Source organism: Macaca fascicularis, chromosome 7, assembly GCF_037993035.2.
Source record: "Macaca fascicularis isolate 582-1 chromosome 7, T2T-MFA8v1.1".
Classification (NCBI taxonomy): Eukaryota; Metazoa; Chordata; class Mammalia; order Primates; family Cercopithecidae; genus Macaca; species Macaca fascicularis.
The window spans coordinates 145,347,434-145,373,362 of record NC_088381.1 but is presented as its reverse complement, the minus strand read 5'-3'; the positions used below and the strand labels follow the sequence as shown (position 1 = coordinate 145,373,362).

The window sequence follows — 25,929 nt, the reverse complement described above, 5'->3', positions numbered from 1 at the left end:
AGCGAGACTCCGTCTCAAAAAAAAAAAAAAAAAATCAGTGAAACACAAAAGAAAGCAGCAGTAGAGGAAAAGAGGAACAAAACTGCAACACATGGAGAAAAAACAAAATGGCAGTGATAAGTCTGTCTCTGTCAGTAATTATTTTAAATGTAAATGGATTAAGCCCATTAATCAAAAGATACCAAGTGACTGAATGGATTTAAAAAAAAAAAAAGAGAGATTCAATACATATCTTATCTTCAAGAGACTCACTTTAGATGTTAGGACACAGACTGAAAGAGCATAGAGAAAGATAATTCCATGTAAATGGTAACCAAAAAAGAATAGGAGTGGTCATACCTGTATCAGACAAAATAGATTTTCAAAAACTGTCATGAGAGACAAAGAATGACATGATGATAAAAAGATCAGTTCACCAGGAAGATACAACAATTATACATGTACCTAACATCAGAACATCCACATATATGAGGCAAATATTGACAGAACTGAAGGTAGACAATTATAGCAGAAGATTTTAATACCCAACTTTCAATAGTGGATAGAACAACCAGACAAAAGGTTAATAAGAAAACAGAAGACTTGAACAACACAATACACCAATTAGAACCTAACAGACAAGTGCATAACACTCCACTCAACAGCAGCAGAATACACGTTCTTTTCAAGTGCACATGGAACATTTTCCAGGATAGATCAACGTTAGGTCACAAAACAAGTCCTAACAAATTTAAATAGATTCAAATCATACCAACCGTCTTTTTTTTTTTTTTTTTACCATGATAGAATGATACTAGAAACAGCAGAAGAAAAACTAGAAAATTCACAAATATGTGGAAGTTAACACAACTCTTGAACAACCAATTGATCAAACAGGAAATCACAAGGAAAATTTGAAAATATCTTAAGTGAAAATGAAAACGACATACCAAAACGTATGGATTGCAACAAAAGCAGTACCATGAGCAAACTTTATAGGAGTAAATGCCTACATTAAAAATAAGAAAGATCTCAAATCAACAGTATAACTTTTTATACTTCAAAGAACTAGAAAAAGAACAAACTAAACCCAAAGGAAGCAAAAGGAAGCACATAATTAGATTAGAAATAAACAAAATAAGACTATAAAAACAATGGGGAAAAAAAAGTCAATGAAAATAAGAGCTAACAGCCCTTTCCTAGACTAAATGGCAGAGAAGAGAGAAGAATCAAATAACAAAATCAGAAATGAAAGAGGAAACATTAAAATTGATGCCACAGGCCAGGTGTGGTGGCTCACGCCTGTAATCCCAGCCTGGGAAACAAAGCAACGCCCTGTTTCTATAAACACAAACAAACTGATGCTGTCGAAGTAAAAAGGATCTTAAGAGTAAGAGTCTACTATGAACAATTACATGCCAACAAATCGGATAACTTCAAAGAAATAGAAAAACTCCTAGAAACATACAGCCTACAAAGACTGAATCATGAAAAAATTTTTAAAATCTGAACAGAACTATAACTAGTAAGATTGACTCAAAAATAATAGTACACTCCCAAGAAAAGCCGCAGGCCTGATGACTTGACTGGAAAATTCTACCAAACATTTATTTTTATTTTTTATATATTTTTAGACAGAGTCTCGCTCTCTCACCCAGGCTGGAGTGCAGTGGCGTGATCTCGGCTCACTCCAACCTCTACCTCCCGGGTTCATGCGAGTCTCCTGAGCTGGGATTACATGCGCCTGCCACGCCTGGCTAATTTTTGTATTTTTCATAGACACGGGGTTTCACCATATTGGCCAGGGTGATTTCGAACTCGTGACCTCAGGTGTTCTGCCTGCCTTGGCCTCCCAAAGTGCTGGGATTATAGGCATGAGCCACCACACCTGGCCTTACCAAACATTTAAAGAAGAATGAACAATCCTTCTCAAACTCTTTCAAAAAAAATTGAAGATGAAGGAACACTTCTGAACTCATTTTATGAGGCCAGCATTACCCTGATACCAAAACCAGACAAAAATAATGGAACTACAGACCAATACCCATAGTGAATACAGATGCAAAATTCCTCAATAAAATACTACCAAACTGAGTCCAATAGCTTATTAAAAGATTTATATGGCAAGTGCAATGGTTCATACCTGTTGAATTCCAACAATTTGGGACGGTGAGGTGGGAGAATCACTTGAGCCCAGGAGTTTGAAACCAGTCTGGGTAACAATATGATGAGATTTTGTCTCTACAAAAAATTTTTAAACATTAGCTAAGTGTGGTAGCATACACCAGTAATCCCAGCTACTTGGGAGGTTGGGGTGGGTGGATTGCTTGAGCCTGGGAGGTCAAGGCTGCAGTGAGCTGTGATTGTGCCACCACACTCCAGCCTCGGTGACCAGGCAAGACCCTGTCCCAGAAAAAAAGAGAAAGGATTATACACCATGACCCAGTGGGATTTATTTCTGGAATGCAACAGTGATTCAACATGCAAAATCAATCAATATAATGCAGCACATTAACAAAATGAAGAACAAAAATCACATGATCATTTTAATTGATGCAGAAAAGGTATTTGACAAAATTCAACACCTTTTCATGATAAGAACCCTCAGCAAACTAGGAATAGAAGGAAATTATCCCAATATAATAAAGGCTATATATGAAAGGCCCACAAGTAACATCATATTCAATGGTAAAAACTAAAAGCTTGCCAGGCGTGGTGGCTCATGCCTGTAGTCCCAGCACTTTGGGAGGCCGAGGAAGGTGGATCACGAGGTCAGGAGATCGAGACCATCCTGCCTAACACGGTGAAACCCCATCTCTAATAAAAATATAAAAAGTTGGATGGGCATGGTGGTGGGCACCTGAAGTCCCAGCTACTCAGGAGGCTGAGGCAGGAGAATGGCATGAACCCGGGAAGCGGAGGTTGCAGTGAGCCGAGATCACGCCACCACACTCCAGCCTGGATGATAGAGCGAGACTCCGTCTCAAAAAAAAAAAAAAAAAATCAAAACTCAAAGCTTTTCCTCTAAGATCAGAAACAAGGCAAAAATGCCTACTTTTACCACTTCTGTTGAAGTACTGGAAATCCTAGTCAGAGCAATTAGGCAAGAAAAAGAAATAAAAGACATCCAAACTGGAAAGCAAGAAATAAAATGGTCTCTGTTCACAGATGACATGTTTTGTTTGTTTGTTTTTGAGACAAAATCTTGCTCTGTCCACCAGGCTGGAGTGCAATGGCATGAGCATAACTCACTATAACCTTGAACTCCTGGGCTCAAGTGACTCTCCTGCCTTAGCCTCCTGAGTAGCTACACTACAGATGCACACCACCACACCCAGTTAACTTAATTTTTTTGTAGAGACAGTGTCCTGCTATGTTGCCCAGACTAATCTCTAACTCCTGCCTTCAAGCAATCCTCCCACCATGGCTTCTCAAAATACTGGGATTGCAGGCATGAGTCACTGTTCTCAGGCTGACATGATCTTACATGTAGAAAACCCTAAAGATTCCATTAAGAAAAAAACTGTTAGAAGTAGTAAACAAATTCAGCAAAGTTGCAGGATACAAAATCAACATACTAAAAAAAAATTAGTTGCATTTCTGTACACTAATGAACAACCTGAAAAAGAAATTATGAAATTCACATTTACAATAGCCTCCAGTAGAATAAAATACTTAGTAATAAACTTAATAAGGGCATGAAAGATTTGTACACTGAAAACTACAAAACATTGTTAAAAGAAATTAAGGAAGACACAAATAAACTGAAAGACATCCCATGTTTATGGATTGGAAGACTTAGTTTTAAAATGTCCATACTACCTAAAGCCATCTACAGATGCACTGCAATCCTTATCAAAATCCCAATGACATTTTTCATGAAGATAGAAAAAAAATCCAAAAATTCATATGGATGAGGCTTGAGGACATTATGATAAGTGAAATTAACCATGTATAAAAAGACAATACCACATAATTCTACTTATATGAGGTATCTAAAGTAGTGAAACAGAAAGTAGAATGGTAGTTTCCAGGGGCTGGGGAGAGAGAAAAATTGTATAGAGTTTCAGGTTGGGTGCAGTGGCTCACACCTATAATCCCAGCACTTTGGGAGGTGGAGGTGGGCGGATCACTTGAGGTGGGGAGTTTGAGACCAGCCTGGCCAACATGGAGAACCTCATCTCTACTAAAAATACAAAAATTAGCTGGGCATGGGGTGTGGTGGCATGCACCTGTAATCCCAGCTAGTTAGTAGGCTGAGGCAGAGAACTGCTTGAATGTGAGAGGTGGAGGCTGCAGTGAGCTGAGATTGTGCCACTGCACTCCAGCTCAAGCAATGGAGGCAGACTCTGTCTTGGAAAAAAAAAAAAAAAAAGCATATAGAGTTCCAGTTTTGCAAGATGGAAAGGTTCTAAAGATCTGTTGCACAACTATATCTGTATCTATATCTGTCTGTCTATCTATCTATTTTTTTTTTTTGAGATGGAGTCTCGCTCTGTTGCCCAGGCTGGAGTGTAGTAGTGGATCTCGGCTCACTGCAACCTCCACCTCCCAGGTTCAAGAGATTCTCCTGCCTTAGCCTCCTGAGTAGCTGAGACTACAGATTTACACCATCATGCTGGGCTAATTTTTATATTTTTAGTAGAGACAGGGTTTCACCATGTTGGCCAGGCCAGTCTTAAACTTCTGACCTCAAGTGATCCACCCACTTGGCCTCCCGAAGTGCTGGGGTTACAGGCATCAGCCACCATGCCTAGTGACAATGTGCGTATAATTAACACAACTGTACTGTGCACTTTAAAAATGGTTATGATAGTAAAGTTCATGCTGTGTGTGTGTGTGTGTGTGTGTGTGTGTGTGCTTTTCCTGAGACAGGGTCTTGCTCTGTCATTCAGGCTGGAGTACAGCGGCACGAGCACAGCTCACTGCAGCCTCAAACTCCTGAGTTCAAGCAATCCTCCCGCCTCAGCCTCTGGAGTAACTGGGACTACAGGTGTGCGCCACCATGCCTCACTAATTCTTGTATTTTTTGTAGAGACGAGGTCTCACCATGTTGCCCAGGCTGGTCTCAAACTCCTGAGCTCAAGTGATCTACCTGCCTTGGCCTCTCAACGTACTGGGATTACAGATGGGAGCCACCATACCCAGCCTGTGTTTTTTAACCATGATTTAAAAAAAAAAAAAAAATTTGACAGATGTCTGCACAGAAACAAACAAAACATGAGGGGACTGGCCCACAATGTGTTATAGACATTACAGTATGCTGTATGATAGTGACTGTTCACAGTGGTGTACTGAGCCAGTGAAATGATTAAATATTCAGACTGTTTAACCAGACAAGCATAATACATGTAACAAAGTATGTTCATTTAAAACATTTTAAATTTTGGTCCCTTGAAAAGGGTTATACTTTTGTTTCTGGAAAATTAACTCAGGAGGAACATTTCATTCCCTAGTGAGGCTGGATAAATGACACACAGTTGAAATGCCTTATCTCCGAAGTACTTAAGGTGCCACCAAGCACCTTAAATGACAAAGCAGAAATCATCAGAGATTGACAGTTAAGAAGAACTAGGCTGGGTACGGTGGCTCACGGCTGTAATCCCAGCACTTTGGGAGGCCAACGTGGGCGGATCACGAGGTCAGGAGATGGAGACCATCCTGGCTAACATGGTGAAACTCCGTCTCTACTAAAAATACAAAAAATTAGCCAGGCGTGGTGGCGGGCACCTGTAGTCCCAGCTACTGGGGAGACTGAGGCAGGAGAATGGCATGAACCTGGGAGGCGGAGTTTGCAGTGAGCCGAGATCACCCCATTGCACTCCAGCCTGGGTGACAGAGCGAGACTCTGTCTCAAAAAAAAAAAAAAGAACTACAGTGTGTGCACGTATTTATGTTATGTATGTGTCTGTGTGTTCATTCTCCAGAGCATCATTAAATGAGAATCAAAGTTCCAGACATCTCTCAATTGACTCCCTTAATTCAGCCACTCCTGAAGAGTTTAAGGTGGGCATCATTGGAGGTGGCCACCTTGGGAAGCAGCTGGCTGGCACACTGCTGCAGCTCGTCCCCATCCCTGCTGAAAGCCTGCGGATCTCCACTCGGAGGCCAGAGGCTCTGGGTGAGCAGCGGTGTGTGGGAGAAAGGGGGCTTGGTTGTGCTGTGTAGGTGTCAACAAAGCCATTTTGAAAGGGTCCTCCAAAGAGGAGTCCTTGCATACAGCGTGTGGAGTTCTCAGCTTGCTAGACCTAAGAAAGGTTAGAAGCATGACTTTCTCTCTTGTTCTTTAAAGCAACTTTTTTTCTCCATGTATATGTTTTATATCCATCTCTCCTCCCTGTGCCCTTGGTGGTGAATTATCTTTCTGGATCTTTGATACAGGGAAGCTTTCCATACAGAGTTCAGATCTTCTGACTGAATCAGTTAGGGTCTGGTTGGGTGTTATACAGTTCCAGGCATTTGCAGTTGGCCTTATGTTTTTAAAAATGACATTTACTGGCTTTTAAAAAATGTTTTGTGGTCGGGCGCGGTGGGCACACCTGTAATCCCAGCACTTTGGGAGGCCGAGGTGCGTAGATGACGAGGTCAAGAGTTTGAGACCATCTTGGCCAACATGGTAAAACCCTGTCTCTACTAGAAATATAAAAATTATCTGGGCGGGGTGGCGCGTGCCTGTAGTCCCAGCTGCTCAGGAGGCTGAGGCAGGAGAATCGCTTGAAGCCAGGAGGCAGAGGTTGCAGTGAGCTGAGATCACACCACTGCACTCCAGCCTGGCGACAGAGCGAGACTCCATCTCAAAAAAAAAAAAAAAAAAGTTTTGTAATGATTCCATTTATGGTGATAGAAATCAGAACAATGATTTCTTCTGGGGAGATGGACTGAGAAAGTCCCAAAGGAACTTTTTCTGGGGAGATGAAAATGTTCTATATCTTGAGAGAGGTATGGGTTAAATGGGTGTATGCTTTTGTCAAAACTGATCAAACTATATACTTCATATCTGTGTGTTGCATTATATGTAAATTATACTTCAATAATAAAAAATGTAAAATAATATGCATATTATAGAAAATTTGTCTATAAGGAAGGGTACAACTACCTATAATCTACTCAGGTTATCATTTCCTTCCCATGTTTTCTTTTCTCTATATCAGTAATTGACACTATATATAGTTGTTTGTATTCTGCTTGTTTTACATAATGTATCATGAGCATATTCTCATATTGTTTTAACATTTTTTGAAATAATGATTTGCCCACGTCTGTAAGCCCAGCACTCTGGGAGGCCGAGGTGGGCAGATCACCTGAGGTCAGGAGTTTGAGACCAGCCTGGCTAACATGTTGAAACCCAGTCTCTACTAAAAATACAAAAATTAGCCAGGTGTTATGGTGGGTGCCTTTAGTCTCAGCTACTCAGGAGGCTGAACCCAGGAGGCGGAGGTTGCAGTGACCTGAGATCGCGTCATTGCACTCCAGCCTGGGCGACAGAGTGAGACTCTGTCTCCAATCAATCAATAAGAAATAATGATTTTAAGCCCCTCCACTTTCCCACAGTAGAAGGTTACCCCAGCAGGCTTTGAGCACACTCCCTTGCTTCTCCCTAGCAGGGTGTGCTTGCTGTATCTGGTGTTTGGATGCACAGACTTTGTAGTTGTGCCCAGCAGTGGCTGAGACCACCAGACACCCTACACCATTCTTCCTTGCTCTGTTTTCATCTCAGGATTTAAAATGTTAATTATATTAGTAAGAGATTAATGTAAAAAAAAAAGATTTTAAGGTTGTGTAGTATCCCAAAGTATGGATGTACTATAATTTATGTTAACTGTACCTTATTTAGTTGAACTTCCTTGTACATAATTTTCCAAATAAAGTTATTAGGTCAAAGAAGTGGTACAGCTTTATTAATTTTTTTTTTTTTTTTTTTTTTTTTGAGACTGAGTCTCGCTCTGCCACCAAGGCTGGAGTGCAGATTGTGGAGAGCACAGTCTTAGCTCACTGCAACCTCTGCCTCCCAGGTTCAAGCAATTCTCTTGCCTCAGCCACCCCAGTAGCTGGAATTACAGGCATACACCACCATGACTAGCTAAATTTTTTTTTGTATTTTTAGTAGAGACAGGGTTTCACCATGTTAGCCAGGCTGGTCTGGAACTCCTGACCTCAGGTGATCTGCCCACCTCGGTCTCCCAAAATGCTGGGATTACAGGCGTAAGCCACCGTGCCCGGCCCTAAAATATTTCTATACAATAAATGGCACACAGTTAAAAGTGTACAATTTGATGTTTTGGCACGTATACTCCTGTGAAACCATCACAAGGTAATGAACGTATCCCATCACCCCTAAAAGTTGCCCCTTGTCTTTGGTAATCCCTTTCTGTCCACTTCCCTGTAGCTCTCCACCCAGGAAACCAACAATCTGATTTCTGTCACCATAGATTAGTTTGCATTTTCTAGAGTTTTATATAAATGGAATCATACAGTTTATAGTGTTTTTTTAGTCTAACTTCTTTCACACTGCATAATTTGTTTGAAATATATCTAAGTTTTTTTTTTTTTTTTTTTTTTTTTTAGACAGAGTCTCACTCTTGTCGCCCAGGCTGGAGTGCAGCGGCACAATCTCGGCTCACTGCAACCTCCGCCTCCCAGGTTCAAGCGATTCTCCTGCCCCAGCCTCCCAAGTTGTTGGGATTACAGGCACGTACCACCATCCCCAGCTAATTTTTTGTATTTTTAATAGAGACGGGGTTTCATCATGTTGGCCAGGTTTGGTCTCCAACTCCTGACCTCAAGTGATCCTCCCACCTCAGCCTCCCAAAGTGCTGGGATTACAGGTGTGAGCCACCATGCCCAGCTGAAATATATCCAAGTTTTTTTATATATCAATATCCTTTTTTATTTCTGAGTAGTATTTCCTTGCATGATTATTCCACAGTTTATTCATTTGGTTTACTTAAGCTGTTTCCAGTTTCGGCTATTACAAATAAAGCTGCCATGAATACGTGTATATGAGTGTTCATGTGGGCAACTACTTTCATTTTTCTTGGGTAAATACCAGGCAGTGAAATGGCTGGGTCATGTGGTAGGTATCTGTAATTTTTAAAGAAACTTCTAATGTATTTTTTCAAATTGACCTCCCAAAAGGTTTTCAGGTATACTTTTTTACCAACATTGCATAAGAATACCCATTTCACTACACCCTGGTCAGTGCTGGGATCATTTTTAACATCACCATTTTAATATGCTTTACGTTATTTTCTTGTTTTAATATGTCTTTCATTAATCACTAGAAGAGTTTTATTTTCTTAGGTTTTATTACTATGTCATATTTTCTTGAGGTGCTTTTGACCATATTTTCTGTTGAAGTACCCATATTTTTCTTACTTTATTTATGTATTTATTTATTTTGAGACACAATCTCACTTTGTCACCCAGGCTGGAGTATAGTGGCATGATCCCGGCTCACTACAACCTCCCTGCCTCCCAAGCTCAAGTGATTCTCATGCCTCAGCCCCTCACGTACCTGGGATTACAGGCACACACCACCATGCTCAGCTAATTTTTGTATAATATTTTAGTAGAGATGGGGTTTTGCCATGTTGGCCAGGCTGGTCTCAAACTCCTGGCCTCAAGTGATCCACTCGCCTTAGCCTCCCAAAGTACTGGGGTATAGGTGTGAGCCACCATGCCAAGGTTTATTTTTCTTATTGATTTGTAATGTTTTTTTCTTTTTTGGTTTTATAAATAGAGACAGGCTATCACTGTAATGCTGAAGCTAGTCTTAAACTGCTAGGCTCAACCAGTCTCCCCCGCCTCACCCTCTGAAAGTGCTGGTATTACAGGAGTGAGTCACCACACCTGGCCATTTTTTTTTTCCTATATTCCTAAGGAAACTAGAAAAAAATCTTACCAACTGGGCATGGTGGCTCACGCTGGTAATCCCAGCACTTTGAGAGGCTGAGTCAGGTGGATCACTTGAGGCCAGGAGTTTGAGACCAGCCTGGCCAACATGACGAAACCCCATCTCTTCTAAAAATACAAAAATTACCCGGGCATGATGGCACATACTTTCAAATCCCAGCTACAGGGGAGGAATGAGAATTGCTTGAACCCAGGAGGCAGAGGTTGCAACGAGCCAAAATCGCACCATGCACTCCACCCTGGATGACAGCAAGACTCTGCCTCATAAAATAAACAAAAAAAACAAAAAAATCTTACCAGTCAAGGTATATTTATCCCATCAATAGGACTAATATATGTGATATTTCAACAAAGTACATATATTCTTTGCAAAGCAATGTATTTATTAGAATAAAATTATAGTTGTAAAATGTCAGTGTGTGTTGTGTAAGGAAACAAGAATTCAAAATGCTCAACATCAGCTTCTATGCACGTGAAAAGAATGAGAACAACACATGAGAGAATGATAGATATGCCTGTTTTGTAAACTTTGTCCTGTTGTATTAGTCTGTTTTCACACTGCTATAAAGATACTGTCTGAGACTGGGTAATTTATAAACAAAAGAGGTTTAATTGACTCACAGTTCTGCATGGCTGTGGAGGCCTCAGGAAACTTACAATCATGGTGGAAGGTGAAGGAGAAGCAAGTACCTTCTTCACAAGGCGGGAGGAGACAGCACACAGGGGAAACTGCCATGTTTAAACCATTAGCTCTCGTGAGAACTCCCTCCCTATCATGAGAACAGCATGGTGGAAACTGCCTCCATGATCCAATCACCTCACACCAGGTCCCTCCCTCGACACATGGGGATTACAATTCCAAGATGAGATTTGGGTGGGGGCACAGAGCCAAACCAAATCATCTTTCTTCCAGGTTTATCAGTATCTAGATAACTGCAGCATTACATTTGCCATGTACTCTCAGTGGTTAACATAAGAAGTCACTCGCCAATGTCTGTTATATTCTGTTTTCCAATGACATTTACGACATATCACCAGATGTGAATGTACACTTTAGGTTTATACTTTTGAAAATCCATATTGCCTCACACCCATAATCCCAGCACTTTGGGAGGCTAAGGCAGGGGGATTGCTTGAAGCCAGAAGTTGGAAACCAGCCTGGATAACATAGTGAGATCCCATCTCTAGCCTAAACAAAAAAAAAAAAAAAAAAATGAACTACCAGTAAGTGTTTTTATGCAACTACATGAGTTGCCAGTCTTTCTTCATTTATAAATATCCTAATAAAATTAATTTGTATATACTTTACAGAAACTGTTAAATATTTGCAAACTCCTCTCAGCCTCTGATTTATACCTTCCACACTCCTAGTCTTTTCCACCACCTCAAGCCAGCAGCTCTGTAACTTTGGAAAAGTCGTATGATTTCTTGAATCCTCAGTCTCCTCATCTGTAAAATGAGACTGCTACTCATTTCTGCTTCATAAGGTCCTTGTGAGGGTTATACCTTAGACACTGTAAAGTACTTTGTATATTATCTGACACATGGTTATCCTGCAGTACATTGGAGTAAAAGGCTTCTCTGAGATTTTTTTTTCTTCCTAAAGAAAAAAAGTCTGGGCAGCACATGGTGGCTTATGCCTGTAATCCCAGAACTTTGGGAGGTGGAGGTGGGAGGATCATTTGAGTCCAGGGGTTTGAGGCCAGCCTAGGCAACATAGTGAGACCTTGTCTCTACACAAAATAAAAAAATTAGCTGGGCATGGTCACACTCACCAGTGGTCCCAGCTACTTGGGAGGCTGAGGTGGGAGGATCCCTTGAGCTCAGGAAGTTGAGGCTATAATAAGCCGTAATCACACCACAGGTGACAGAGCAAGACCCTGTCTTAAAAAAAAAAAATCGGAAATATTCTAGCACTTGATCTAAAAGTAAGATAAAGATGAATTGTAGGCCAGGTGTGGTGGCTCACACCTGTAATCCCGGCACTTTGGGCAGCCGAGATGGGCAGATCATCTGAGGATGGGAGTTCGAGACCAGCCTGGCCAACATAGTGAAACCCCAGCTCTACTAAAAATACAAAAATTAACTGGGCGTGGTGGCATGTGCCTGTAGTCTCAGCTACTACTGCTGCTTTAGTACTAGAGTTAGGGCATTGCTGCATGGCTTTTAGAAGTCCTGTAGGAAGGAATATCTTCTGATTTATGGAGCAACAAGACTTGGGTTGATTTACTGAGCTAAAATAATGATCACCCTCTCCCCATAGTTGATGTTCAGGTCAAACTCCTTAGTACTGTGCTCTTTCTGTCTTCCTTTTTCCCTCCCAGGTGAGCTCCAGAAGCTGGGAATCAAATGCTTTTACCGTAACGCTGATCTGGTGAGTTGGGCCGATGTGATATTCCTCTGCTGCTTGCCATCTCAGCTGCCTAATATCTGCGTAGAAATTCACACCAGCCTTGAGAAGACCAGCATTGTGTACAGCTTTGTAGCTGCCGTCCCACTACCTAGGTATCTTATTAGGGTGAGAACGGAACTGGCACAACTGTTCTGTCTCCCTATCTCTGACTTCTGCCTCCCACCTCCACTGTAGCCCCTACCTCTTAGAGCTGGTCATTTCCAGTAATAAGGGGAAGCAACTTTATCTGTAGAAGAACATAGTTAGCCAATCTTCTTTGTAACTTCCCTGCTTACCCACAAATAGTACCCACAAACCATTTTTTTTTGCTGTACAAAGGTTTACAATTGCAATAGAACATTTATTCCCATTACTTGAACACTGAAGTATTCTCCTTATGCATCAATGAGAAGAGAAATCATCAGTCAATAACATGAAAAGTTACTGAAAGTATGTGTCAAGTATTATTTCTGCACACTTAGTTTCTAGCCCAGTGCCTGGCACATAACATTCAGTAAGGAAGGATTTGTTAGGTGGATGAACAGTCCAATTAATTAGTGTTCTCAGCACAGACCCAGACCCGCATTTATCTCTGAGTTGTGTGGGGGAGTCTGTTTATGGGTTGGATGTAAACACAGTGGGTTATGTGGTCATTTATTCCAGTCCTGGCATTGCACTCCCTGTCTTGGCTTTACTTCCAGGCTGAAACTACTGTTGAACCACACCAATATCTTGCGGCCTCAGTATCAGTATGGTGAAGATTCTGTCAGCATCTGGGGGGCCAATAAGAAAGTCATAGCTGCTCTCCAAGATCCTACGATTCTTCAAGCTACCTGTCCCTACAGTCCTGCTGGTCATGGCTCAACATATTTCTGGCATTCTTTTGAAAATTACTTTCCTTTTGGCCCATTGCTGTCTTATTAAATCTCTCTCTTTCTCTCTCTCTCTCTCTGTGTGTGTGTGTGTGTGTGTGTGTGTGTGTGTGTGTGTGTGTGTGCGCAAGGCACAAGGTACTGCAGGAGAGCTACTTGGGAAGAGCTGAGAAGCTTGATCATTTGGACTTGTTAAAGACAAACTAAAAACCAAAAGAGGAGATAGCTTATTTCAATAGGAGGATGTAATGTTGGACTAAAATGGCTTTTCCCTGTTCTAATCTTGCAGTTTTCTCCAGTTCCTTCTCCTTATTAGCAACGACTATTCTAGAGACACTTTTTACCATTAGCAATGTCTACATTAGTCGTATCTGTCCGCCTTTGGGATGGTCAACACATGATGTGTTATAAAGGGCACAAGTAGGGCTTATGGCTCAGGAAGGAGTGTTTATCTTGTGGTTCATATTACCAACCTGTCTTGAAAAAAAGGTGGCTATTCAAAAAGGTGGCTATTCACGGTCAGGGGTTTATTCTAGGTTCTCTGCAACCATTTTTGGTGGTGCTAACTGGTATTTACCTTCTCATTGATGTGTAGGGGGAATAATCCTCAAGATCAAGTGGTTGGAGGGAGTGTTTTATGCGGCCCTAAACATATGCACAGCAAGAAACATGGCCCACTCCCAAGTGCTGCAGCTTCTGAGTGAACTCTTTCTCTCCGTGCACTTTGAAGACTGTGGGAAAGACACAGCATCTTGCCCAAAGTTTCAAATAACAGATTTTGTCAGCAAAGCCTATGGCAAGAACTTGTCTCAGGAAAGGTAAGGGCATCAGACAGCTGGCCATTCTCATTTCTCCCAGACTCTGCTTAGTTAATACTTTTTTCTTTTATCCTTTCATGTTCTCTTTAAACACTGATAAAAATCATACCTTTCTGTAAAGAATTTCAAAGAGTGGAAAAGTAAATGTCGTCCTTTGCCTTCCAAATCCTGTTTCATAGATTTCACCTCTAACAGTTTTTATATTTTTATCTATGCATTTACAAAGATTTATATTGTTATAATGTATATGCACATCTATTCCTATATATACAGTGTTATACACATGGGAACTATGCATTCTGCTTTTGTACTTACTGTATCACAGCTACCATTCTATGTTAGTACAATCATAGCTACTTCACTTATGAGCAGCTACCTAGGTGTCCACCAGACACATTTATTTCATTAAATTTATTCACCCTGTCTCACTTGATAGAGATGTAGTTCCTCGTCCTATCCCCAATTTTGCATTACGGGCTACTTTTACTTTTTTTTTTTTTTTGAGACAGTCTTACTCTGTCACCCAGGCTGGAGTGCAGTGGCGCAATCTCGGCTCACTGCAACCTCTGCCTCCCGAGTTTAAGTGATTCAAGTGCCTCAGCCTCCCGAGTAGTTGGGATTACAGGATTGTGCCATCACGCCCGGCTAATTTTTGTATTTTTAGTAGAGACAGGGTTTCGCCATGTTGGCCAGGCTGGTCTCCAACTCCTGACCTCAAGTGATCCGCCCGCCTTGGCCTACAAAAGTGCTGGGATTATAGGCGTGAGCCACTGCGCCCGGCCTGCTTTGAACATTCCTGTACTTTGCGCACTTGGACCAGTATTTTGGTGGCATATGTGAAAGAATCTCTGGGTCAAAGGTTATACATATTTATATTTTATATTTGATAGGTATTCCCAAATTGCTTATAAAAAATGTGGTACTTGTTTACATTTCTACCAACAACATATGAGGGTGCCACTTCTCTATTTGATAACTATCAAATAAATATTTTTGATCTTTGATAATCTAATATGCAAAGATTATTGCTCTTATTACTAGTGACTTCCATGTCACTAGATCCACTGGATGCTTTAAACTCTTTTTCTTCCTTAATTATTGAACATGCCATCCTTCCTGAAGCAGCCTCTTCTCTAGGCTGACGTGATCCCTCCCGTTCTCATTTTCTTCCTGACTCCCCGGCCCCTCCTTTGCTAGCTCCTCCTCTGCCTCACCCTTAAATCTGGGTGTTTTCAGGGCTCTATCCTAGGCCTTTTTCTTTTCATGCTGTACTTCTTTTCATTCTACACTTTGTTCCTGGTGATCTTTTCCACTTTGGGGACTTAAGTTGCCATCTTGACACTGACCATCTCTAGCCTAAATGTCAGTGCTATGCCTAGGTAACTGTGTATTCACCATCTCCACTCAAACTCACCACATCCAAAAACATACCTGCTCTTATACCTGCTCTTCTAATGTTTCTTACCTAATTATATGCTGCTTCACCAAGTTGTTCAAGTCAGAACCCTAGAAGTAATCCTAGATTCTTCTTCCCCTCTTATCTTTTGTATTCCAATCAATCATCAATGGACAGTTTATTTTCTATGCCTGTGATTCACTTTTGACTTGGAGATTTTTCTTTTTCATTATCCCAGGGATTCCCCTCACTTTTCTGTTGTATTGGATTTCTTGTTTCCTGTCATGGAAACATCTCTTATTTCTCTCTCATGAATTACTTCTTAATTTGGGGGAAACATATCCTGCAGTACCTTCCTGAGAAAGGGTGCATTGAAATAATTTTCACACTCTTTGAGATGCTTTTATTCTAAACTCCTATTTTATCGAGAACATAGCCAGGTATAGAATTGTAGGTTGGAAATAATTTTCCCTTAGAATTTTGAGGCATTGCATCTACAGCCATACCACCCTGAACGTGCCTGATATCATCTGATCTCGGAAGCTAAGCAGGGTCAGGCCTGGTTAGTACTTGGATGGGGGAATTTTGAAGCATTGTTTCATTGTCTTTCAGCTTCTAGAGTTGCTGCTGAGAGTCACAGTGCCATTCTAATTCTTAATCTTTTGTCTGAAACCTGTTTCTTTCCTTTCTGGAAGCTTATAAGATCTTTTGACCTCAGTATCTTGAAATTTTATGATGTGCCATGATGTAGGTCTATTTTAATTAAATGTTGAGCACTTGGTGGGCCTTTTTTTTCCATTAACTTTTTTGTTTTTATTTTTATTTTTTTGAGACAGGGTCTTACTCTGCTGCCCAGGCTGGAATGCAGTGGTGTGTAATGTTGGCTCACTGCAACCTCCACCTCCTGGGCTCACATGATCTTCCCACCTCAGCCTCCCGAGTAGCTGGGACTACAGGCACACACCACCACGCCTGGCTAATTTTTGTATTTTTAGTGATAAATCTATCAAGTGATATAGTGTCTGGGATTGCCTTCAAAATAATCCAGCAGATGGGGGTAAAGGAGTAGAGGTGGGGTTTTGGATGAGACAAGATTAGCTATAAATTGATAATTGTTAAATCTGAGTGATAGGCACACAGAGTTTCGTTATACTATTTTTTGTTAAATTCTTTTTTACTTAATACTATTCTATGTTTCATTCTATTTTTGTTTTAAAATTTCCATAATAAAAACAAAAAGTTTCCTTCTATTAGTTTGTCAGCCCTAATTTACTCATTCTAATTTTACTCTTCTCAAGTTTTAAGAAAACCTATTTCAAATTTTATCAGTTTCCCTTTTAAGCATTTAATGAGATTTTTGTTTCTCCTCTCCTTTAAGATTGTAATATTTAATTAATGTTGTAAACTATATAGTTTTCCTGTCAAATTTTCCTTGTAATTTTTTTTTTTTTTTCTGAGATGGAGTTTCACTTTTGTTGCCCAAACTGGAGTGCAATGATACGATCTTGGCTCACTGCAATCTCTGCCTGCCGGGTTCAAGCGATTCTCCTGCCTCAGCCTCCCGAGTAGCTGGGATTACAGGTGTCCACCACCACACCCAGCTAATTTTTTGTATTTTTAGTAGAAATGGGGTTTCACCATGTTAGCAGGCTAGTCTTGAACTCTTGACCTCAGGTGATGCCTGCCTTGGCCTCCCAAAATACTGGGATTATAGGCGTAAGCCACCATGCCTGGCCTGATGTGTAGCATCTTTTCATATGCTTACTGACCATTTGTATATTGTGTTTGGTGAGGTGTCTGTTAAGGTCTCCAGCCCATTTTTAAATTGGGTTGTGTTCCTATTGTTGAATTTTAAGAATTCTTTGTATGTTTTGGAAAACAGTCCTTTATCTGTCTTCTGCAAATATTTTCTCTAGTCTGTGGCTTGTGTTTTCATTCTCTTGACAGTGTCTTTCACAAAGCAGGGGCTTTTAGTTTTAGTTATTTAATTTAAATTATTTAATTATGTTCAGCTTGTCAATTATTTTTTTCATGGATCATGCCTTTGGTGTTAACAACTATAAAGTCATTGCCAAACCCAAGTTCAGCTAGATTTTTTCCTATGTTATCTTCCAGGAGTTTTATAGTGCTGAATGTGACAAATTTTGACTTCACTTCTGTGAAGGGTGTAAGGTTTGTGTCTAGATTCATTTTTTCTTTTTTGCACGTGGATGTCCAAGTGCTTCAGTACCATTTGTGAAGAGACTGTCTTTTCTCCATTATATTGCTTGTGCTCCTTTGTCAAAGAGCAGTTAACTATATTTATGTGGGTCTATTTCTGGGCTTTCTATTCTGTTCCACTCTATTTGTCTTTCACCAATACCACACTGTCTTGATTATTGTAGCTTTAATGTATGTCTTGAAGTTGAGTAGTGTTACTCCTCTGACTTTGTTCTTCCATTTCAATACTGAGTTGGCTATTCTGAGTCTTTTTTGTCATTGAGACAAGGTCTTGCTCTGTTGCCCAGGTTGGGGTGCAGTGGCACAATCATGGCTCACTGTAGCCTCAACCTTCTGGGCTCAAGCAATCCTCCCACTTCAGCTTCCTGAGTAGCTAGAACTACAGAACTACAAGTACACACCATTTTGCCCAGCTAATTTTTTATATTTTTTTGTAGAGATGGGAGCTTGCTATGTTGCCCAAGCTGGTCTCAAGCTCCTGGCCTCAAGTGATCCTCCTGCCTCAGCCTCTCAAAGTGCTGGAATTACAGGCATGAGCCATCACACCCAGCCTGTTCTGAGTCTTTTGCTCTTCCATTTAAACTTTTTTTTTTTTTTTTTTGAGACAGAGTCTCGTTCTGTTGCCCATGCTCCATGCAGTGGCACCATCTTGGCTCACTGCAACCTCTGCTTTCTGGGTTTAAGCAATTCTCCTGCCTCAGCCTCCCTAGTAGCTGGGATTATAGGCACCTGCCACTATGCCCAGCTAATTTTTGTATTTTAGTAGAGATGGGGTTTCACCATGTTGGCCAGGCTGGTCTCGAACTCCTGACCTCAAGTGATCCACCCACCTCAGCCTCCCAAAGTGCTGGGATTACAGTTGTGAGCCACTGCACCTGGCCCCATTTAAACTAGAGAGTCAATTTTTCAATATCCACAAAATAATTTCCTGAGATTTTGATTGGGACTGCATTGAATGTGTAATTCAGTTGGGAAGAACTGACATCTTTATAGTATTGAGTCTTCTCCATGAACACGAAATCTCTATATTTATTTTGTTGTTTTTTGATTCCTCTCATCAGTTTTGTAGTTTTCCTTATATAGATCTTGTACATATTTTGTTTGATTTATACCTAAGTATTTCATTTTGGGGGGTGCTAATATAAATGGTAATGTGTTTTTAATTTCAAATTCCACTTGTTCATTGCTGGTATATAGAAAAGAGACTTACTTTTGCATATTAATCTTGTATCCTACAACTTTGCAACATACATTTAAACATTTGCCCTATTGTTTCACTAAGCCATTCTAAGGCATAACAGACTGTTCCTATAAATTGTGTATTCAGTAAAGGGCTTATCAAAAACTCAAAAGAATAAAACCATTTGTCTCTTATCTACCTATGACCTGGAAACCCCACCCCACTTCAAGTTGTCCCATCTTTCCAGACCAAACCAATGTACATCTTACATATAGTGATTGATGTCTCCTGTATTCCTAAAATGTATAAAACCATGTTGTGCCCCGACTACCTTGAGTACATGTCATCAGAACCTCCTGAGGCTCTGTCACAGGCACATAGCCACAACCTTGGCAAAATAAACTTTCTAAATTGACTGACACTTGTCTCAGATACTTTCTGGTTTACAGTGTTATCTGTTAGATCAATTAGAAGTAAGAAAAACTAAAGTTATCTTCACTTGTTCCTTCTTCAGTGCTCTGCTTTTCTTTATGTAGATCCGTGTTTCTGACCTATATCATTCTCCTCCTCTCTAAGGAACTTCTTTGAGCATTTCTTGCAAGACAGGTCTACTGGCAACAAATTCCCTCCATTTTTGTTTGGTAAAGTCTTTATTTCTCCTTCACTTTTGAAGGATAACTTTGCACAGAGTTCTAGGTTAGTGATTTTTTTTTCCTCCTGCACTTTAAATGTTTCACTGCACTCTCTCCTTGCTCACATGATTCTCAAAATCAGCTTTCTTCTCTTTGTTTTTCTATGGGTACGGTGTTTTTTTCCCTCTGGCTTATCTCAAGATTTTTTATTTTTGTTTTTCGGTAGTCTCAAAATGATATGTTTAGGTATAGTTTTTTGTTTGTTTTTGTTATTTATCCTGCTTGGTGTCTTCTTGAGCTTCCTAGATCTGTGGTTTGGTGTCTGACATTAATTTGGGGGAAATTCTCAGTCACTATTGTTTCAAATATTTCTTGTGTTCCTTTCTCTCCTCCTCCTAGTCTCATTATATGCATGTTACATCTTTTGTAGTTGTCCCACAGCCCTTGGATATTTTGTTCGGTATTTTTCAGTCTTTGTTTTCTTTGCTTTTCAGTTTTGGAGGTTTCTGTTGAAATATCCTCAAATTCAGAGATTATTTCCTCGGCCATGTACAGTCTACTAATAGGGGCCTCAAAGACATTCTTCATATCTGTCACAGTGTTTTTGATGAGTAGTATTTATTTTTGGTTCCTGGAACTTCCTTCTTTCTGCTTCCGTAGTCTGGCTGTTCTTGCCGTCTACTTTATCCATTAGATCCTTTCACATATTAGTCATATTTTATTTTTTGAGACACGGTTTTGCTCTGTTACCTAGGCCAGAGTGCAGTGGCATGATCACTGCTCGCTGCAGCTACAATCTCCCAAGCTCAAGTGATCCTCCCACCTCTCCCGAGTAGCTGAACCACAGGCACATGCCACCATGCCTGGCTAGGTTTTTTATTTGTGGAGACTGGGGTCTCACTTTGTTGCCCAAGCTTGGATTCCTGGGCTTAAGCAATCCTTCCACCTCGGCCTCCCAGATTGCTGGGATTACAGGAGCGAGTCAGCTTGCTTGGTCTCATAGTTATTTTAAATTCCCAGTCTGATTATTCCAATATTCCTCCTATATGTGGTTCTGATGCTTGTTCTACCTTTTCAAAGTGTGGGTTTTGGTGTTTTTTTGTTTTTTGGCTTTTACTATGCCTGTTAACTTTTTCTTGATAGTCAGACATGATGTACCAGGTAAAAAGAACTGGTGTAAATAGGCCTTTTTTTTTTTTTTTTTTTTTGAGACGGGGGGAGTCTTGCCCGTCACCCAGGCTGGAGTACAATGGCACAATCTCGGCTCACTGCAACCGCCGCCTCCTGAGTTCAAACGATTCTCCTGCCTCACCCTCCTGAGTAGCTGGGATTACAGGTGCCCGCCACCACACCCAGCCAATTTTTGTATTTTTAGTAGAGATGGGGTTTCTCCATGTTGGCCAGGCTGGTCTCAAACTCCTGACACTGTGATCTGCCTGCCTCGGCCTCCCAAAATGCTGGGATTACAGGTGTAAGCCATTGCACCTGGCCTGTAAATAGGACTTTAATAATGTAGTAAGGAGTCGAGGAGGGGAGGTGTTCTATAGTCCTATGAGTAGGTCTCAGTCTTTGAGTGGGCCTGTGCTCTGGACACTTCACACATGTTTCTCAGGTTTTTTTTCCTTCTTCAGTGGAACAGGATGGCTAAAGTGGGCTGGAGTTGAGGAGCCCACTCCTTCCACGTGGAAGGGCAGACCTGACCGGAACTGGCTATTTCTCTTCCCCCAGGTCAGTCAGGCTCAGACAAAACCCCAGAAGGTTTGGCTCTGGTTAAATAGTTTCTCCCAAGGGCAAACCTTGCTAAGATGGCATATTTCAAAATGGTTCCTTTTCCTCTCCCTCTGACGGAAGCACAAGGGGCTTCTTCTCACATATCACTGAGAACCTGGCTGAACTCCTAGAAGTAAAAATCATGTGTGAGGGTCCCCAATAATTGGGTCCCCCTGACATTTTTATTCTCAGACTTGTCCACTCTGAACCTCCAGCAACTTGTCAGTTACAGTTCCGGGTTCCCTATCTTGGCACTGGGTTCCCCTAGAGGTTTCAGCCCATGAGCTTCTCCTCTAGCAAGCTAATTCTGAGCATTTGCGTTCTGGTCCCTGCAGTCTTAGGGAGAGTAGTTTGCTCTTGACCCTACCTTTCTTACACATCTAGAAGAGTTATTGATTTTTTAGTTCAGCTTTTTAATTATTGTTAGGATAGAGTGGCAACTTCTAGCTTTTTACATGTTGGACCAGAAACTGGAATTCAAGACTTTTTTTTTTTGAGATGGAGTTGAGCTCTGTCACCCAGGCAGTGGTGCAGTCTCGGCTCACTGCAACCTCTGCTTCCCAGGTTCAAACGATTCTCCTGCCTCAGCCTCCTGAGTAGCTGGGATTCAGCCAGTAAGCCTGGCTGATTTTATTGTATTTTTAGTAGAGACAGGGTTTCACCATGTTGTCCAGGCTGGTCTTGAACTCCTGACCTCAAATGATCCGCCTGCCTCAGCCTCCGAAGTGCTGGGATTACAGGTGTGAGCCACTGCACCCAGCCAAGATAATTTTTTTTTTTTGAGATAAATACAGAGTCACATGAAATTGTTAAGAAATAATAGTGAAATCCCATGTACCCATTTACCCATTTTCCATCCATGGAAATAGATATTGCAAAACTGTAGCACAATATCACAGCCAGGATATTGACATTGATACAGTTAAGATATAGAACAGTTTCTTTCACTAACAAATTCTTCATGTTGCCTCCTCACAGCTGCAAACCTGGTAACCACTAATATGTTCTTCATTCCTATAATTTTGTCATTTCAAGAATGTTATATAAATGGAATCATATGTATGCCACCTTTTGAGACTGGCTTTTTTCGTTCAGCATAAGTCCCTGGAGATTCATCCAAGTTGTTATGTGTATTAATAGTGGCTTTTATGGCTGAATAATATTCCATGGCATGGCTGTATCACAATTTGTTTAACCATTCACCTGTTGAAGGACATCTGGGTTGATTCCAGTTTTTGGCTATTATGAATAAGGGTGTTATGAATATGCATATACAGGCTTTTGTGTGAACATAAGTGTCCGCTTACCTGGAATGAATGACCAGGAGTGTAATTATTGTCATTTGGTAGTTGAATATTTACTTTTTTAAGACACTGCCAAATTGTTTTTCATAGTAGTACCAGTGTATATTATCACTAGCAATGTATAATCCAGTTTCTTTGCATCCTTACCAGCAACTGGTGTTGTCAATAATTTTTATTTTATGATTACATCTATAGATCAATTTTTGGAAAACTGACATTTTGTTGAGTTTTCCCACGCATTAATATAGTATGTCTCTCTATCTAGATATTCTTTGATTTCATCAGCATTTTATAGTTTTTATTATGCAAGTCTTGTACATGTTTTATTGGATTTACATTTAAGTATATCATTTTTTGGAGTGACAATAAATGAAATAACATTTTCAATTTTGGTGTCCACATGTTTATCACTATTATATATAAATACAATTGATATTTATATGTTTTTTTTATATCCTGCAACCTTGCTGAATTCATTAGTTCTAGGAGGTTTTAAAAATAGATTCCTTGGGCTGAGTGCAGTGGCTCATGCCTGTAATCCCAGCACTTTGGGAGGCCAAGGCAGGTGGGTCACCTGAGGTCAGGAGTTCCAGACTAGCCTGACGAACATGGAGAAACCCTGTCTCTATTAAAAATACAAAATTAGCCAGGCGTGGTGATGCATGCCTGTAATCCCAGCTACTTGGGAGGCTGAGGCAGAAGAATCACTTGAACCCAGGAGGCAGAGGTTGCGGTGAGCTGAGATCGCACCATTGCACTCCAGCCTGGGCAACAAGAATGAAACTCATCTCAAAAAAAAAAAAAAAAAAAAAAGATTCCTTGGAGTTTTCTGCATAGATAATAATGTCATGTATGAATAGAGACAGTTTCATTTCTTCCTTTCCAATGTCCATGCCTTCTAATTTCCTTTTATTGCCTTATTCCATTGCCTAGAACTTCTGTCTAGTACTGTGTTGTATAAGACTGGTAAGAGCAGGTATCTTTGCCTTAGCCTTACTCTTGATCTTTTTTTTTTTTTTTTTTTTTTAAGAGACAGGGTCCCACTATGTTGCCCAGGCTGGCCTTGAACTCCTGGGCTCAAGAAATTCTCTTCTCTCAGCCTCCTGAGTAGCTGGGACTACAGGTGCGCACCATCGTGCCTGGCTCTCCTGATCTTTTGAAAAATATCGAAACCCTATGTCTTAATGCTTTTTTTTTTTTTTTTTTTTTTTTTTGAGATGGAGTCTCGCTCTGCCACCCAGGCTGGAGTACAGTGGCTGGATCTCAGCTCACTGCAAGCTTCGCCTCCCGGGTTCACGCCATTCTCCTGCCTCAGCCTCCCGAGTAGCTGGGACTACAGGCGCCCGCCACCGCGCCCGGCTAATTTTTTGTATTTTTAGTATCACAGGTTTCACCGTGATAGCCAGGATGGTCTCGATCTCCTGACCTCGTGATCCGCCTCCCAAAGTGCTGGGATTACAGGCTTGAGCCACCGCACCCGGCCGTCTTAAGGCTTTTTACCTTGAATTACACTATAGACTAATATTTAACGTTGCCCCGTTAAGTATTCATTTGCATATTAACTTTCCTCTCTCTCTGTTTTTTTAGAGATGGGGGTCTCACTCTGTAGCCCACGCTAGAGTGCAGTGGTGTGATCATAGCTCACTGCAGCCTTGACCTGCTGGGCTCAAGCAATTTCCCACCTCAGCCTCCTGAGTAGCTGGGACTACAGGTGTGTCCCTCCACATCCAGCTAATTTTTTTTTTGTTTTAATTTGTACAGATGGGGTCTCACTGTGTTGTCCAGGCTGGTCTCAAACTCCTGACTTCAAGTGATCCTGCTGTCTTGGCCTCCCAAAGTGCTAGGATTACAGGCATGAGCCACTGCACCCAGCCTACTTTTTAATCTATACAGCTAAAGAGGCTATCTTAAAAGCAATAAGACTTCTTCCTTGCTTAATGTCCACGATCTTCTTATGTTATGTTCTTTCTAAATTCAAGAAAAATATTCTGCAAAGGGTGTCAATGTCAATATTACAATAATTCTCTATGAATTCCTCTCCAAACACACTTAGAGAAATGTACATAAGTGTGATAAATCACCATTAAGTACACTTAAATCTACACATTGACTAGTTCTAGCTGAATTTCTAGTTTATGAAAAGGTTATGAGGAAAACTTCCTTTAAAAGATGTGTTTGACAGCCAAATCAGATATACTGAACAGACATAAAAAAGTAACAATTTTTCTTTCACCTCAGGCCTTTCCCCTGGTTTGATCTGACCGCTGTGCAACTCAAGGAAACTCCGTTTAGCCAGCATCTCTCAAGCAGTCCTGTTCTCCAAGACCACCTTACCCATCTGTACTGTGCTTCATTTGGCATCTCCCTAACCAAAGAACAGCCAGTCGTTTCCACAGGCTCTCCATCCCAATAAGAGAACTCGGGAATCAGGATTTTTTCCCACTCACAGATTTTCCCTACAATATCATGCCCTGATTATCACAATTGACTGTGGGAGTCTTGTGACTGTATTGTGTTTGCCACATGATAGACATCAGGAATTAGAAAACTGTACTGATGAGGAAAACGTAGAATAAAACAAGTGGTCCTATCCATCAATATGTATCTGGCTTTCGGAAGCAACTAGTGAAACTATACAACCTAACTTAAGTAAGCTGCTCCCGCAGAAAAGCCTTATTAATACAAATTATTTCTCTTCTAAAATCCAAGAAGTTATAATGTTATAAGTTTTAGACAATTACATACTGCAACTTCTTTTCCAATAAATCAAATTTCAATCCATTTGCCAGCAGTAGGTAGCTGGAAAAAGATATAGTTTGATTTTCTCACAATTTTGGATAGGGAAGTGAAGGTATGGTAAACCATCTTAATTGAATTATGGCTTCTCTCATGATTATTTTGACTATATATGACTGTTCTTGTACTATCTTATTTACAGCTGTTCCCATTTAAATCATTTTAAAAACTGGTATTTAATGGCTAAAACTAACTTTGCAAAATATAGATCTGTATTGCAAATTTGTTGATTTCCTTTATGTTTTGCAAATACTTTTTGTCAATTATAACAGTTGAAAACAACAGGGATGTCACTATGCTCTGTCATAGAACATAACTGCTGTTTGCTAAATGCTAAACGGCTTTTGAACAAAACCTTTCGCTATATATGTAAATCACCATGGTCTTAGGTTAATCATTTACATTTCATTTTTTTACATAATCGTGAGCCAGGCAAATGCAATGGTATGGTGTTAGAATGGTTTCTGATAAAATTTTGTTAGTCCAATTTGGGAAAATATTAGGTTCATCATCAAATATTAACACTTGGCATGAACGTTCATTTGAGGCACTCTGGCTTCTGTCAGTGGAAAAACAGAAAAATATATCTTTTACTATTCATTCAGGTGTAGGGAACTGGAGGTTCATCACTGTCCTTCAGGACTGTTGTTAGCCCACA

The 25,929-nt window shown here is 40.6% G+C and overlaps 1 protein-coding gene across 2 annotated transcripts in view; it reads left to right on the top strand.

Annotated features, from left to right (window-relative positions):
* The window catches only part of NOXRED1 (NADP dependent oxidoreductase domain containing 1), a 30,518-nt gene extending 5,025 nt beyond the window's left edge, over positions 1 to 25,493 (top strand). The window contains exons 2-6 of one of the 2 annotated variants that reach the window (XM_005561896.5): positions 5,907 to 6,100; positions 12,216 to 12,396; positions 12,985 to 13,136; positions 13,751 to 13,973; positions 24,714 to 25,493. In XM_005561896.5, coding sequence (XP_005561953.2) covers positions 5,907 to 6,100; positions 12,216 to 12,396; positions 12,985 to 13,136; positions 13,751 to 13,973; positions 24,714 to 24,888 — 925 coding nt within the window. In that variant the 3' untranslated portion in view covers positions 24,889 to 25,493. The remainder of the gene's footprint in view (positions 1 to 5,906; positions 6,101 to 12,215; positions 12,397 to 12,984; positions 13,137 to 13,750; positions 13,974 to 24,713) is intronic. The other variant, XR_012416041.1, reaches the window with a different exon arrangement.
* The last annotated feature ends 436 nt before the right edge of the window (positions 25,494 to 25,929 follow it).